General features: G+C 52.6%; 1 protein-coding gene across 1 annotated transcript in view; it reads left to right on the top strand.

Annotated features, from left to right (window-relative positions):
• Positions 1–16,259, top strand: part of LOC136289022 (uncharacterized) — a 20,356-nt gene extending 4,097 nt beyond the window's left edge. Inside the window, exons 2-10 of the mRNA XM_066182488.1 lie at positions 11,135–11,204; positions 11,619–11,867; positions 13,335–13,625; positions 13,869–13,966; positions 14,212–14,404; positions 15,023–15,119; positions 15,514–15,560; positions 15,971–16,042; positions 16,183–16,259. Of these exons, the coding sequence (XP_066038585.1) occupies positions 11,135–11,204; positions 11,619–11,867; positions 13,335–13,625; positions 13,869–13,966; positions 14,212–14,404; positions 15,023–15,119; positions 15,514–15,560; positions 15,971–16,042; positions 16,183–16,259 (1,194 nt within the window). The remainder of the gene's footprint in view (positions 1–11,134; positions 11,205–11,618; positions 11,868–13,334; positions 13,626–13,868; positions 13,967–14,211; positions 14,405–15,022; positions 15,120–15,513; positions 15,561–15,970; positions 16,043–16,182) is intronic.

Here is a 16,259-nt window from a genome sequence, read left to right as displayed (position 1 = left end):
CCTTGAACACCACCAGGGTTGGAACATCCACAGCTCTGGGCAACCTGTTCCAGTGCCTTATGACCCTCACACAGAATTTTTTCCCTAATATCTAATCTAAACTTACTCTTTCTGAGTTTGAAGCCACTCCCTCTTGTCCTGTCCCTTCACAGTTCCTGATGAAGTCCCTCTCTAGTTTCCCTGTAGGCCCCCTTTAAGATACTGGAAGGTTGCTATGAGGTGTCCACACAACCTTCCCTTGTATACTTGAACGTCCCCAGTTTTCTCAGCCTGCGTTCATAGGGGAGATGCTCTAGTCCCCTTATCAGCTCCAAAGCCCTTTTCTTGACTTGCTCCAACAGTTCCAAGCCCACATTCTTCCAGTGATTAAGGACCTTCACAGATCACCAGGAGCTGGTCACTTCATGCCAGGTAGGGACAATGCTGCCATCTCCAACATTATCCACCCTGCTCCTGAACCACCCTGAGCACCTTACCTCACAATACCTGGCTCTGCTCCCATCCTTCAACACTGCCCAGCAGATAACAGGGCTTTTCCTTGTCCTCTTGACCTGGACCTGGGAAATGTGGCTCTCAGCAGCTCACGCTCATCCCAGAAGGCTGTGTCAGCCTTTCTCCATCGTCTATATCTTGCCAAGAAATTACTAATACTCCCCACAGATTTTGCAGCACACCTGTAGGGCTTGTGGTTCTGCCAGATGTGAGCCAGGAGCACAGATGCCAAGAACCTGGTCTGGCTGCAGTGCTGGGACAAGTGGGGCCATACTAGAGTGAACTGGCCTCAGACTAGGTGGTGCCTGTGACCCACAGCACCAGTTGCAGGAGAGCAAGTGTCCTGGTTTCATTTGGGATAGAGTTCATATTCTCTTTAGTAGCTGTTTCAGTGCTGTGATTTGGATTCAGTATGAGAATAATGTTGACAAGACACTGTTTCAGTTGTTGCTCAGCAGTGCTTGCCCTAACTCAAGCACTGCTCGCCCTAACTCAAGCACTGCTCAGTTTCCCATGCTCTGCCAGTGAGCAGGTGCATGAGAAACCAGAAGGGACCATGGCCAGGAGACCTAACCCAAACTGGCCAAAGGGATATTCCATGCCATAGAACACCATGCCCAGGAGCTGCTGATGACTGCTGGGTATCAATAAGTGGGTGGTGAGAAAGTGTGTTGTGCCTCATTTAATTCACTCTGGTTTTATCCTTCTCTTTTTAATTACAATTATAATTTTCAATTTTTATTATTAACAACAACAACATTGTTTAAATTATTAAACTGCTCTTATCTCTACCCACAAATTTTATTTTTCCCCCTGAATTTCCTCCCCACCGTGGCAGAAGGAGAATGAGTGAGAATCTGTGTGGTACTGAGTTGCCAGCTGCAGTTAAACTGTGACATCAGGCCAGCCATAGCCTTCACCCATGGTTCATCACTGCCCTTTGATCTGTATGGCTTGATGTTGCAGCAGGGAGGTACTCAGAAGCAGCACTGCAATGTGTAGGGAAAGTCTGGTGAGGGCATGTCTAGCTCAGCACAGTGCCTGCCAGAGACCCTACAGAGCACACCCACACACCCCATTCACCCCAGAGATCCTGACACTAACAAACCACCGTCCTCCTCCTTCCCCTGGTTTCCTTACCCATCTCAGAACTGACAAAAAAAAAAAAACCACCTGGGAGAAAGCAATGCTGGAGAGCCATTCCTCTTTGAGCACTGAGCTTCTGTTTGGGAAGGATGCAGTCCACCCCAGCCCCATCAGTGTGGGTGAGAGAGATGCTCCCAGTCCCTTCTGCTCTCCTGATGCCAGGTGGAGATGGTGGAGCCCTGCTTATTCTCCCAGATACCTGAGCAAGAGGTGGGTGCTGCAAGGAGCCCTCCACCATTGAGCCAGTGGTCACTCAGGCTCTTACTGAGTGAGTAACTCTTCAGCCTGCCCATGGTCCTGTAATCATCCAACTGTGCAGTTTTGTTTCCTGACACAGCTATGGCTTGGGCTAAATAGGGCAAGTTAAAGGGACGTCATTGTTCAGATAATTCACAAGAGAAAACATGGACACAGCCACGTCCAGGTAGAGAATTTATCTGTGTGCCTGTCCTCCTATGTCTGTTGCCTTTCCTTCTCTGTGCCAGGGCACAGGGGAGCAGTGTGACCATGCTGTACTCTAGATGCCTGTGGGTGCCCTTCACTGGAGGTCACCATTGCCACAGGGTGGGAAGTGATGCTGTGTCCAGGTGCTGAAGGAGCTGGAAAGCAAAGGATCAGTTCCCTGTGCACTAGAAAACTGGGAGTTCCCTGTGACTGTAGGCACTTCCTAGCCCTTTCCCATGTCCTTGTGCCTTTTCCAGGCAGGGCAGACTGAGTCAGCTCAGGCTGGGGCCTGTCCTCCCAAGTGTGGGGAGGGAAGGCAGCTGTGCCGTGTTTGTCGTGGAAGCTGCCATTTGCAGCCAATTCAATCACAGCTCTTTATTGCTTCCCCCAGCTGTTGAAAATCTCATTATGTTTAGTGAACTCCGTGAGCAGCCCTGCTAACCTTCCTTGTGTCCTGTCTTCTTCCATGAGTCCAGGCACCCTGGCTGCTGAGGAAGTGCATCAGCGCACTCCATGGGGCCCAGGATCAAAAACCTGCACCCCCGCAAATGAAGATGGATCTGGCATGGACACGGTGTACTGGGATTTTCCATGAAGGCAAAGGAAAGGGAAGGGTGCATGTGTTTTTCTAAGTGGGGACATCTCAACAGCATGACAGCAACAACACAGGGCTATCCACAGCCTTGTACTCCACAGTGGGTCAAAAATGGGGAAAGAGGGTGGGTCCTGCTTGGCTCTCTTAGTGTCAAATATGAGGCTGATGGTCCCAGGTCAGCAGCACTAGAAACAGAGGATACTTGAGGCAGGACAAATGGCAGCAGGTGGGATATATGCTGTCTCCAGCACAGGGCAGAGCTGATGCAAATGGCACAGGACTTTGGTCCTACTGTGTCCTGCATGCTGGAGCCTGGTTCCATTAATACCTTTGATTACTGTGACCTCATTTCTGTCCACCTGTGTCATGAGTGGCTGGTCACCCCACCCCGCAGAGCCCTTGTTCTACAGTGGTTGATTGCACCAGCCTTGGACTGACTGGTCTCTGGGGGGTAATTATAACAGACACCTGGTGCTGCAGGCTGTGGGTGAGCCAAGTGTGTCACCACCGGCCCAGATCCTGAGATGTAAGTCACACCACAATGCATGGCAGGCCCTTCCTTATGGGTCATTCAGGAGGATCTCTGTGGATGCCTTGTAGCCTGGACTCTCACAAAAAGGGAACATAAAAGCATGTTTCTGCTGGCTGAAGGGGCATAGGGCTCCCCACAGGAAGCTATGGCATGAGACAGGACCTTCCTTTTTCCTCCAGGTCTGCTGTGATGCTGCTGTAGGTCTGCTCAATATCTTGGCCTTGGACTGATCTTGGGCTGGAATGCACATGGCTTTATGCACGTATTTATACAACAAAGGGCAGCTGCTCTCTAAGCTCTGGGCACTGTGCCATCCACACCACTCACACTGACTTACCAGGACACTGTGCCCTCTTCTCTCCTCTTCTACCCACCTGCCCAGACTCTGTGGAGGATCATTCCATGACAAGCTTTGGGTAGGGGCTGAGTGCTGGGGAAGACAGCACACTTCCCAGGCCACACACTGAGGAAAGGGGCGAGCAGAGGCCCAGCCAAGACCTTGGCATTCCAGTATCCCATGTGTGAAGGAAGGTGCTTTGGGGAAAGATAGCATTCTACTGATGGCACTCGCAAAGCCAGGACATGGACAAGCATCTCGGGATAGGTCAAGTAGGTGCTGTGCCAGCTCTGTGTCCCACTGGCAGCAGTGATGCCTCCTCCAATGCATCATTGGTGCAGCACCAGGTAGGATGAGGGGGTCTGAAGATCACAGAATACCAGATTCTGTGGTCTTCCAGCACCATCAGCTGGGCCACCTTATCCCCTCCACCAGGCCAGTGGTTTCGTTTCAGTGGAGAAACCACTGTTAGACTTTTTCTTTCCTTTTCATATAGTTTCTTTTGGAATCAGTATATTTTGAGCGCTTCTCTCTTCCCAGATACCTGATTGGCATATGCAATTTCTCAGAATCTGCTGTTCTTTGGAGGCTGTACAGACTGAGAACTATAAAGGGGAAGTCCAAGTCCTTTGTTTAATGGGATAGAAGGAGAGACTCCAGGCTCTGCCAAACACTCCATCAGTTCTCTATGGATGACTGGGGTCAGCACATGGGATGTGTGTAACATTCGAATGGGAGCAATGCAAGGAGGCTTGAGCAGTGTAGCAGGTGCAGGGTGAAAGGTTTGACAAGGAGATAGAAAACTGCTTGGGCAGCTGGAGAGACCACTGGCACAATATGCCACCTGTGATGGAGAGCAGATGGTGGAAAGAGGGTATAAAGCACGAGGGCAGAAAGAGCAGATCAGGAACTCTCATCTTGGTGCAGATGAGAACTGCCTTCCCCTTTAGGCAGTTCAGGGGGAAGCTAGTCTGACCTGAGATCTTAAAATTCCCACCTCCTGGGCTTCCTAGGGAACATCTACGTTCCCTATCCAAGAACCAGGGTGGGATGTGTTGAAGGTAGTTCTGGGGATGGAAACAGTAATGTCTGGGCCAGAGGTGGAACTGCTTGGATACTAGAGCTGGAAACCTCATTTCTGAGCACATCTTCCTCAAACCAAAATGCAGCATCCCACCCCCACTGCCCAGGCTTACTCCACCCTGCTCCCAGCTGTGAACTGCTTACGTCCAATTTTATATGCTAAAAATACCTTTCTGGGCAGTCAGCAAATGTGCAGTCAAACGGGGGACACTGGCAGTCTGAGCATGATGGAAATTTGGGGTGTATTTAGAGTTGGTGTGGGCTGCAGCACCAGGCCAGGAGGGCCTGAATGGCCTGAGCAGGAGGCAGTGGGCTGGCAGATTTCCAGAGGGAGCTGCTTGACGGTGGCAGTGCCAGGGCAGAGTCTTGCCTAGCTTGGGTGTGTGATTCTGAGGAGAAGGCATGTACAAGTGAACTCAGAAAGGTGGGGAGATGCTCCCTGTGGACAGCAGTCAGCAGGCCCTGTTCCCTCCCCTGGGAAGAGATGATGTAGCAGTCATAGCAAAGGGACTATCCAGCCCTCAGGGTCTACCCCTGCTCTGCCCAGCACACAGGAATGCCCTCCTGGGAACTCTGCAACATGCCCTGTCACACCTCTGCTTTCAGCACACCTATATTGGATCAGACCTGGCAGCTCCTCAAGCCACCATAAGGGCAGAGATGGTAGCCTTGTGCTAGACTTTGTAGCCTTGGGTGACCAGTTGCACAAGAGAGAGTCCCTGCCCCTGCCACTGTCACCACCTGGGTGATAGCAAAGGTGCTCCAGTGCCACCCCTCTCTTGGGCCAACAAAGCTCCCTACAGACCTCCCAGAAATTTTACTGGGTCCAAGGCAGACTATAATAACTGATCATGACCAGGCTGTCACCTGTCATGATCAGGGCTGATGCCTCTGTACCCCAGAACTGCTGGGGCTCCCCTTACCCTGCTTCTGCTCATAGGTCTGGGGTTCTACCCCCAGTTCTGTAGATGAGCTGTGGGGGTTTAAGATGTCTGTGTTCTATCCTCCTTTTGGGAAGGGGGCTGGAGGGTTCCTAATTTCAGGGTGACATGGAGCGTGGGCCATTGTCTTGTTGATGGGACTGCAAGATCCCTGTGCGGAAGGAGGCTTGGGCCTGGTGGAGTTGGGAAAGTCATTGGAAGTGTGAGGAAGAGCCCACAGCAGGGTTCAAGACTGGGTTCTGGCTGGATTCTGTAGGCATTTTCCAGTTCTCCCTGCCAGAATATGCTCTAGGTTCTGGCAGCACAGGCTGCAGCCCTGAGACAGACTCTGCATCCTGGAGAGGGACCAGAACCATGTAGGGACCCAGACCCCCAGGTCACACAGGGTCATGTGCTTGTGCTGTGCAGGGAACTGGCCCCTTCCTGGCTTTCCCAGGGATGGATCTGTCTGGGCTACCCTCCTCAGGTCTGAGCCTGACCCAGCAGCTTTGGGTTGACATCCCAGCCTGGCTGTAGCCTAGCCTGACCATCATCTGACACCACCATCTCTAGGTACAACCCACACTGGACTCCCTTGGGAAAGGTGTGAGGTAGGGAGGTGGATAAGACCCTAATACACTACTGTTGTTTTTGAGTTCTGACACTGTAATGGACTATACTATAGGGGAACATGGTGGCTGTGTTAGCAGTCCTTTCCATGAAGCCTGATTATCAAAAGCCACAGCTACTTCTCCTTTTCCTTGTGGTTTTGTGGATGGTTTTGAGCCCCCAGTATTCTTCTCTATCAGAAGTAAATCTGATTGTAAATTTCAGGTGATGTGAGTTTTTCTCTCTTCAGTCTGAAAGTCTGAGTCCTGGTTGCTCTTTGACAACCAAATGGACCTTCAGGAAACAGCCCATCAATCACATTTGCAATGATACTGAGTTCAGTGCATATGGCTGGGAACTCTGGGTCAACAAGTTCCAGCTGTGTAGTGAGAAACACCCTGAGTGACAGCACCCATTCCCAGAACACTGACAGTGTTACACCATAAGGCAATTGTGCTTGTCTATCTATGCAAACACAGAGGGAAAGACTCTGTAAAGCACAGAGCTGCAAGAGGAACGGCCCAGGAGAGCTGCAACAGCACAGGGAGTCAGGACTCATGGAAGCTTGAAGTTGTGCAAGAATTTGTGAGCTGAAAAGGGTCTCAGAGAAGAGCTTGGTGGTGACATCTGTGGGGACAGGAGACTGGGGGAGTTGTGAGCATGCCCCAAATGGAGAGCACTTAGGGAATTCTTTCCCATACCCAAAGACCCTACCTGAGCTCAACAGTAACAGGAACAAGACCCCTCATTCCAACTCCAGGAAGATCCTCTTATCCCCATACTGTCCACACCGTCTTTGTCAAGTGCTTCCCATCCTAAAAGGCACTGCAAAAAGCAGCTCAGAGCTGGAAAGGTTTGGAGAAGAAAGGAAAAGAGAACACTTCCAGGTTCAGGAGCTTGTCTGACCTGAAAACTCTACTGGTGGGGTTCAACAGCCAGAATGTTGCAGCTGGATCAGTTCAAGGTAATAAGACAGAATTTTGGAAGTATTTAAAAGATATGCAGATGTGGTACTTAGAGATATATTTTAGTGGTGGGCTTATTGTGCTGGCTTAGTGGTTAGATTTGATGATCATAGAAGTGTTGTCCAACATAAATGATTCCATGATTTAAAAGAGAAAGTGATGCATGATGAGAGCAGCCTAGGGTGGCCTTGGGCACATTAATCAGGGGTGTGTGTTCTTCAACATCCTCCACTGAATCTGGAAGGAGAGAGACAGGTGCGAGAATGTTTTGGAGGTGCTTGTGGGAGCAGGGCTATGGGAGGCTGAGGTGGCCAGGGGAAAGACTGGACTAAGACACACAGGAGACTGCATGGAGCCTGTCTGTGAGAAGATGTGTGAGAATCAACACTGAGGCTGGTGGGATGCTCTCTTTCCAAAGAGGAAGCTTCTTGCACCACACGTGATTTCCCTGTGAGTCTGTCTCATTTCTGTGTGAGCACCTCTCCTGTGTGGGGTTGAACGGACACCTTTCCTGAGTGGCTCACGCTGAGTCCTGCCCAGAGACTTCATGCCAGGATGGCCCTGCCATCGCTGGCTCTGACATTCTTCCTGGCCCTTGCTCTTCTGTTGCTTGCACAGGGACAGATGCGTCATGGTCCTATGACTCCGTGGGTACGTAAGGAAGCAGGTAAGAGTGGATTGTGCCTCTCTCTTACAAAAATGGTTTTGCTGCTCCTCTACCTGCATATTTGCTACATGGCCTTACCCTGCTCAGCCCATAGCTGAGGTTATGGGAGGGCTGAAGCTGGTGTCTGCACATGCCTGAGACACTCAGGTATCCTTCAAGTTATGGTGGGACAAAGCTCTGTTTGGGATAGAGGGCAGGAAACCTTAGTGTGCTGGAAAACTTCCATGAACATGGGACTTGCAGTGTCCTTCTAGGAAGTGGGTACTGCTGCTGGGAGCAGGAGGTGGCTGGGTCTTCTTACGCAACAGACAGATGAATCCAGAGCAATTAGAGCAGTGATGGCCTTTCTGGGCAGTTCAAGCAGCACCCCTGTCACAGGCGATGATGGTGTTCATCAAAGACGTGGGAAGCTGTGAGCTCTGTTAGCTGGGATGTCTGCTCTCTCCCATCGTCCCTACGGTTGAGGGAACTGTAGTTTGGTGGGATTGTTCACATTAAGAGGCTTCTTCTGTTCTGTCTCCATACCAGGAGGGTTAGGGACAATTCCTGGGTCTTTGCTAGGCTCTTCCTACAAAGAATGTGGGCTTTCCTGTGGTGATTATGTGCTGTGCCCTGGGCTTGCTGGTACCTGTTGAGGTCTCCATGGGGCATAGCATGGCTAGGGGACCTGAGCTGTGAATGTTCTGTCTTTAGGGAAATGGAGCAGAAGTGGCTAGCCAAATCTTCAGATGAGTCATGAGTCATGCTGCCCATCACTGGTGGCCCAAGGGATGCTGCTCTTTCAGCAGTGGGCAGCTCTCAGATATCCAGGGCAGGATGGAACCTCTTCTCCTCACCTAGTCTGTACTTATGTCTGGGACAGACCCCGAAGGATCCTGGATGTCACCCTTGGGCAGGGTGTGTATGTTACTTCAAGGTGTTTAATGGCAGGAGGGGGGAAGTGCATGAGGAGGATGCCTGATGAGGCTTGGACCAAGTCAAGGGTTTCATGTCTGACCGGTAGTTTTCTGTCAGTGAAGTGTGTACCCTGAGGGCACTGGGGGAGACCCCAGTGAGGGGGGAAATGTTTCATGTCTGCGTCACGTGGTCTAAAAGGATGGGGCTGGTGATCACTCTCCTTTGGGGTGGAGAGCTGGGAGGAGGGTTGCGATGATGGCATGGAAACCCGCTGCCAGAAAAGGGAAGAGGTGAGTGCTGGCTGGCAGGAAGTGGGCAGTTGCAGCTCAAGATAAGTGTTTCATCCTCATTCAGTGAAGGCCACATCCATGCCCACTGTCTCCTCATGGACTTGTTTGCACTGAGTGAGCACGACTAGGTGACATGTCTGCCAGGGCAGGACAAGGCACTCATTGTGGGTGAAGTGCAGAGGGTTGGCTGAGCATACTGAACAGGGTGTGAGCTTTGTGGCCACTGGTGTGAACTTAGGTGGTCTGACGGGCAGACTCTAGTTGAAAGCTTCTTTCACCTAGTATGGAAAAAGCTGATTAACACACAGAGTCAAGGTATTTGATTTATTTACAGTTCTGCACAGAAAGGTGTGCCTGGTGGCAAATCCATACAGCCAGCACACCGAGGCAGACAAAAACAGGTATACTGACATAGACAAAATCTTTGGCTATTAGTATATCTTACTGAAGTCAATGCTTGCCTGCGTTACTATGACTCATCCTTTCCTTTCTTCACTGTAAAAGCATAGTGTTCCAAGAAATTGTGGTACATGCTAGGAGAGTGGTGGTCTTTTTGAGAGAAGGAGGCAAATGAACTGAGAAATGGGTTTTTTACTACAATTAAGAGCAAGGATCCATCACTAGGGTGATGAATAACGTAACAAAACTCGTCAAAATTGGGTGTTTTCTAACTTTCCAGTAAACATCCTGGATGAGAAGGGTGTTATTTTTTTGTTTTTCCCTTTTCAAGGACTTAGACAATTCATTTTCTGTCTGCTTCATTCCTGTAGCTATTGCTTCCACTGCAGAATTGCTTTGTTCTTTCTCTTGTTACCTGCAACTTTACTCCTGTTATTCACCATTGCTGCTGGCAGTCACTTCATGAGACCAAGCTGTGGAGTCTGAAATGGCAGCGGTGACTCTCTGGGTCTGGTGTGCTCCCACAGCCCCTGTATTTCTGGGAGAGAGCAGCATCGCCCAGGCTGCTGGATCCCTCTGGCTGGGATGTCTGTGCCGCATCGGGTGGGCAGAAGGGCCTGTGGATCACCCTCCTGCACTGCCCCTGAGGGTGTGAGGGGCATAAAGCATCTGGGGGATGGGGCTCATCCTGGGAGGTGCCATCCCTGCCACCCCTCTGAAGAGAGGGAGACTGGCAGCCCTCTGGATGGAACACCCTCATCCTCAAGGATGCTGCTGGAGCCCAGTCACCCTCAGGCTCTGCCTCCTGGCCTGTGCACACAGGAAAATGTAAAACTCCCTCTGGCTGGGACCCCAAACTGCAGTTTAACCCAAAGAAGGACGAATATGCTTTGAACGAAGTGGTGCAGCTCAGCTGTGCTGGGAAGTTTGTGCCATCCATCCCACAGATTCAGTGCATTTCCAGAGGCACCCAGATGCTGTGGAATGAGACTGCCACCTGCAAAGGTAAGCACAGCCCTGCACCACCCTGACCCAGGGTCCTGAGCTGGTGACAGACCCTCTGTGATCCGGTAATGCACATGACAGAGCAGGAATGGGAGACCTGAATGCTTTGGCTTTCCCCCATGTGCTGGCAGTGACAATGCTCCTTCTGTCTCACCACCTTCCTGTAGGCACCTGCTAGGGTCTGTGCTCCTGAGGAGAGGAATCCCTCCCAGCCAGCATGTCCTGCCTCAGCATGGAGTAGGAATAGCTGCAAGGGTTCTGCTTTTTTGCCTGGAAAACTTCTCTAGGGTTTGGCTTGTCTCTGGTGTGGGAGGCTGTTACTGCAGCATGGCTCACCTGCACATGAGGAAGACAAGAATAAGGGGGCTCAAACACCCCAGGCAGGGGGTGGAATCCAAGTGAGGCTTGTGAGTCCTGGAGGTGGGGTGACAAGGAGCCCTGTGTGCTTGGAGAGTGGCTAGGCACATGACACTCGTATGTGTTGGGGTGAATAGTCAGAGACATGAGAGACCTGTCCCAAGCCTCCTCTCATAACCTCCCAAAAGTACTCCTCACCCAATTTTACCTCTGACAGAAACCAAATGCCAAAGGCCTGCTTGGTGGGACCCCAGACTCCAGCTGGCACCAGCCCGTGACAGTTACACAGAGAATGAAGAAGTGACTCTGAGCTGCAACAATGGTTTCCTGCCATCCTTCACCCATGTCAAATGTGCAAACAGGGTTCAGCAATTGAATCATTCCGTATCTCTAAAGGGAGACACGTGGCTGGGGAGAAAGGACAGTGGTGTGTGGATTCAAGTTCAGGGGAACATAGTGTGCATTGGTAAGCAGGGTGTCAGGAAGTGCTTCCTACTGAGCTCTGTGGTCGATTTCTCCCCTGTCCATCCATCCCCAAGCTTCCATCATCACTGTGGCCAGGGGTGAAATTCTGATGCCATGTTGGGGCCACTTGGATCTTAGGCATTTGATTCCTGATACCATTCCCCTACTGAATTGTGGCACATCCTTGTCTATCACCTGCCTGGACAGGCACCAGCCCCAGCTGACACTCACCCACAAGGAAAGCCCCATCCCAACCAGCCTTGCCAAGGCATTCCATCGTAGCAGATGGATGTGTCACCTTCCCGCTCCTTTCAGGGGCTAGAGGGACTGCTGGGGATTGCTGAGGCCCCACCATATACCCTGCTCCTCCTCGAAACCTCCCAGCCCAACTAAGACCTACTTTCACCTCTGCCAGAAACATGCCAAAAACCCCATTGGGACTCCAGACTCCAGGTGGAACCAGACCAGGAGAGTTACAAGAAGAATGAAGAAGTAATGCTGAGCTGTCCCAAGGGTTTCCAGCCACTCTTCAACCATGTCAAATGTACAGGAAAAGCTCTGTCTGTTACCAATGGAAAGCCTGTATACAGAGAAGCTTGGAATGGAAGGGACAGCAGAGGCAGCTGGATCAACATTCAGCCCAAATTTAGGGTACAGTGCCTTGGTAAGGAGGCATCAGGAGCATTCCTGACTGCCCTGTTCTGCCCTTCCTGAGCAGGGAAGGTAGCCTGTGGGGGCACAAGAAGCTTCTGGCTCTGTGCTGCCTGGGGAAATGGTAGGTACTGCTGAAGGCAGCTCCTGAGTCTGCCTTGTGCCTGCCCTGGAGTTGCAGGAGTGCCCTGGTGGGGAGACGGCTGATGCCAGCTTTAGTCCTTGAGGGTCCTGGCAGGAGAGAGTTGTGGTACAAAGGTCCCTACCTGGATACCAAAGTAGTCGTTTTGGCAGTAACTAGCACTGCCCATGGCACAGGAGGTCAGGGACCATGCAAGGGCTTCAGGCTGTGCTCACAGGGGGCTGGGTGGTGTGTGGGAGACACAGGTCTCTCTAAGGGCTTCTGGCAAGGGCATCTGCTGAAAAGTTAGGGCTACAGTGTTGTAGGTCTGACAGGTGTTTGTGGCACAGATGACAAGGGTAAAGGTGCAGCCCCCTCCTCATGTGCTGGTCCCCCCTCCCTGTTGCATGCTGTCACTGCAGAGCCAGCTTTGAGGCTCAGACTTTATGCTTTCTCATGAGGAATCAGGGTGTTGTCGTCCTGCCTGAGGGACAAACAGGGCATCAGAATCTCTGGGCAGGCTTTGTGTGCGGTACATACCCTTCATGGGTTCCTCTCAGTCCCTAACTGCAGCTTCTTCTGGCTCTTCCCAGGAGACCTGAGGGAAGAAGGCTGGAGTCCTTCTTGTCCTCATCCTTGCCAAGAATTTATGGGGAAGGGCTGCTCTTCGGAGTGTCCTGGAGCTCATCTCTTGCCTTGATGGGCCAGGGAGGGGAATGCCCTACTCTATCCCCTGTCATGCCCTGCAGAGCCACACTAACCAGCTAACACCTTCCTATCTTGTTGGTGCAGAGAAATGCCAGAAACCCCAGTGGGACCCCAGGCTTATCTTTGACCAAGAACAGGGGACCTTCAACCCTAATGAAGTGGTGAAGATGAGGTGCCCTGAGGGGTACTGGCCTCCACCCATGGAGATCAAATGTGTGACATTGAAACAAAAGGAAGGCTCAGTGATTCCTCGTAGTGGCTGGGTAGTCAGCAATGGTACAGACATCTGGCACCTTATGACGGAGAATTTGACCTGTGTGGGTAAGTGAGCAAGCCAGACACTCTCCTAGTGCTCTTAGTCTGTCCTCCCCAGGCATGGAGAGCAATTCTGCATGTGTGGCACAGCATCAGTGCTCTGTGCTTGGGGTGGTCAGGGCGTGGCAGAGAAATCCAGAGAAAATTCTGGATGCATCCCAGATTTATGACTGTGCTGTTGGCAACCTGGCATGTGTAGGCTGGGAGAAAGCAGAATGTCCTTGTCCACTCTGTGCTGGGGACAGGCAAGGAGGAAATGGTGGGGTTGATGGAGTTTGATATCAAGGCTTGGAGGGGGAGGGAGGGAGTGATCCTCTTGGAACATTCCCTTCACAGATGTCCTCCAGGTTGTCCCTGAGACCTTGAAGATTTCCAGCACCAGCATCAAACTGAACTGGACCTGCAGGCTCCCTGACATGTGCCAGCATATTCGGGCCAGGTGCCGGCTGGAGCAGCATTCATCCTCAAACTGTAAGGCTGAGGAGGTGAAGGGAGAGGAGATACTCCAAGGCCAGGAGGGAACATTCACCTGCTCCCCTCTGCAGCCCTTCACTGTCTACAGTGTCACCATCTCCCTGCTGCCTAGCACAATCCTGTACACACGGCTCCTCAGGACAAAGGAAGTGGGTATGTTTACATGAAATGTCAGGATCACCTGAAGCTCAGCCAGAACATCTACTCCCTGCCGTGATGTTCCTGGGATCAGATCTGCTTGCACCCTCTGGGGATATGGGGAAGGGGCTGTGCAGGGCCCTACAGCAGGGTGCTCCCCCTCCTCATTGCACCATTGCTGCTGCAGAGGCAAAAGCAGCCTTTGTGAGGGACAAATAATTGCTATCCATGCATGATCCTGTTGTCCTGTGCTTCCAGTGCCAGACAAACCAGAGAAGCTGTGGCTGGATTCCAGCAGGGGGTCCTTCAGGTGGAAGGCACTTCCCTCCTGCAAAGGGGAAATCATTGGATACCAGGTACCAGGAGTCCATGGAGAGCCCATGGTCACCCTCACTTTGTCTGGACCTCTGTGCAAGCAGCCTGAGGAGAGGCGTGAGCCCTCCTTGGCCAGGGCCCACAGGCTGTACACAGCTGGCATTCCTGGTAGGGCCAGGTCCCCTCTTGTGCCCAGCCAGCAGTAGCAGCCCCTCTCCACAGAGCTGCCCAGTGCAGAAGCAGGATGTTGGTGCTACTGTCTAGCAGCTCCCTGTCCTTCCTCCAGCTGAACATCACCACCACGAGAGCAGAGGACGGCAGCTTTCTCGAATTCAGTCGGGTGTTGGTGAACCAGTCTGTCTCTGAGTATGTGCCACCTAATCAGACACCTGGCAGGAAATACTTCGTGACAGTGCAGGGCCTGACAGCAGCTGGGGCTGGGGCTGCATCAGAGCTGGAATTCCAAACCTACGCCGAGGGTAATGGTTGTTCTGCCCTGTGTCTGGTTGGGGTGGCCTCTCAGGGGGTGCGTACTGAGTCTGGAGGAGCTTCCAGACCTGTGTGTGCAACCACCCTGTCTCAGCTCAGACAGGGGCAGGGAGTGTGGGCACCTGGCTCAGCAGTGGGCATAGAGCTGGGTGATCCTTCCTTGAGGGCTTTCATTGGCAGGTCTGCAGAGGAGCTGCACTGCTTCAGCCACTATTTGTGCCTTTGATACCAGACCTGCCCCCTCTACTCTTCCACTGCAGAAGGTGACACCCATCCCTGCATTGGGTGCACAGGTGGCCGAAGGTCAAAGAGCACTAAGACTGCTGAAGCTGGGTCTGTGTCCTCCTGCTGTGTGCAGGATGGCTGAACAGGCTGCCAGACCCTCCAGCTGGGGCCATGGGACAAGGCCCTGTGCTCCAGAGCCGCCTTCTGCCCTGCCCAAGCAGATGTGCAGCCAGGGGAAGACTGTCTTGCTGCCTGTCCCTGCAGCAGCCAGGGCAGCAGGGTCTGGACACACATTTCTACACAGGGGCAGACACCCAGCAGCAAGGCTGGGGTCACTGCTGGTGCACGACCCAGGCTGTTACACCCACTCCTCTCTGTGTTAGTTCCAGGGCAGCCTTGGCCTTGGTCAGCAGTCATTGTGGTGGTGGTGGTGCTGTTGATCCCCTTGGCTGCTGGGATCCTCTGGTTCATGCTTTCCAGGTGAGCAGCAGGAAATTTGGAGACTCGGCTCTGTCTCAGGCCATGCTGTGCTGTGTGAGGTGGGTGGGGATAGAGAGGGTTCCCCAGCTGCTTCCACCCTTTTCTGGGTGCAGAGGATGCAGCTGGCTGGTTGTAACCAAATGGGCTCTAGGGCTTCTGGCTGGGGCTCTAAGTGACTTCCTCAGGGCTGGGACATGGGCCATGTGGGCTGAGAGAACCTCTCCCCTTGTTGCTCTTGCAGCCACCACTGCTGTCCCCTGGGGTGTAGGTGGGCAGTGCTTGCCAGGGCAGAGGGAGGGTGTGCAATACCCTCCATGCCACTGCTCCTGGGTTCAGCAGGGTCTGGCCCAGGGTCAACTTCTCCCTGACTCAGGACTGCCCTTTGCCTTCCCAGAAAAAAGAGGGCCTTGCCCAGCAAAGCCGAGGAGGATCACTACACAGGTAGGATCCCCAGCACAGAGGGGACTGTAGGGCTGGAGCTGGGAGGGGAGCAGGTGTATTTCAGGAGGTCCTGGTGGCATTCTGAGGTAGCTCCAGGGAGCCCAGCTGGCTTTGGCTGACCTGTTGGACCAATGTGTCCCACATCTATTCCCAGCTGAGACCCTGCTCAGTAGCCTCTTCCAGCAGCTCCTGGCTGGGGTCTCCCAGAGGTGCCACTAAGGGTGCCACTGCTCCTCCTTCTCTCTCTCTCTCTGGGCTAGGCTGCAGCTCTTCCCAGCCCTGCTGTCCTGATGGTGTGCATCCCAGGATGATCTGTAGCTCCTGGTGATGCTGCCTGCCTGAGGCTGCCCTGCTCCTTCTCCCACAGCCCTTGGGTCCCTCAGGCTGTTTCTGTCCTCTTGTCCCCACAGAGCTCCAGCCCTATGAGAATGTACATGGGGATAATTACTGTGTGATCGAGACTTTTCTTGAGAAAGATGCAGGTAGGAAATGGGCTGTCCTACCTGTGACCCTACATGGCACAGAGCGAGTGGGGACTGCCAGTTGTGATGGTGTGTCTGAGCTCCTCATGCTGCCAGGGGCATGCAGCAGCCTCTGCCCTGGGTTCTCTTGTTCTCCTCAGGCAAATGTGGCCAGGTTGGAGAGCCATTTCCCAAGCCCCTGCCTGTTCTGGAATCCTCAGGAGAGTCAGAGCAGTGA

This window comes from Chamaea fasciata, unplaced genomic scaffold (genome assembly GCF_029207755.1).
Source record: "Chamaea fasciata isolate MVZ Bird 193981 ecotype frontalis unplaced genomic scaffold, bChaFas1.0.hap1 SCAF_4, whole genome shotgun sequence".
Taxonomy (NCBI): domain Eukaryota; kingdom Metazoa; phylum Chordata; class Aves; order Passeriformes; family Sylviidae; genus Chamaea; species Chamaea fasciata.
This window is presented reverse-complemented; position numbering and strand designations above follow the sequence as displayed.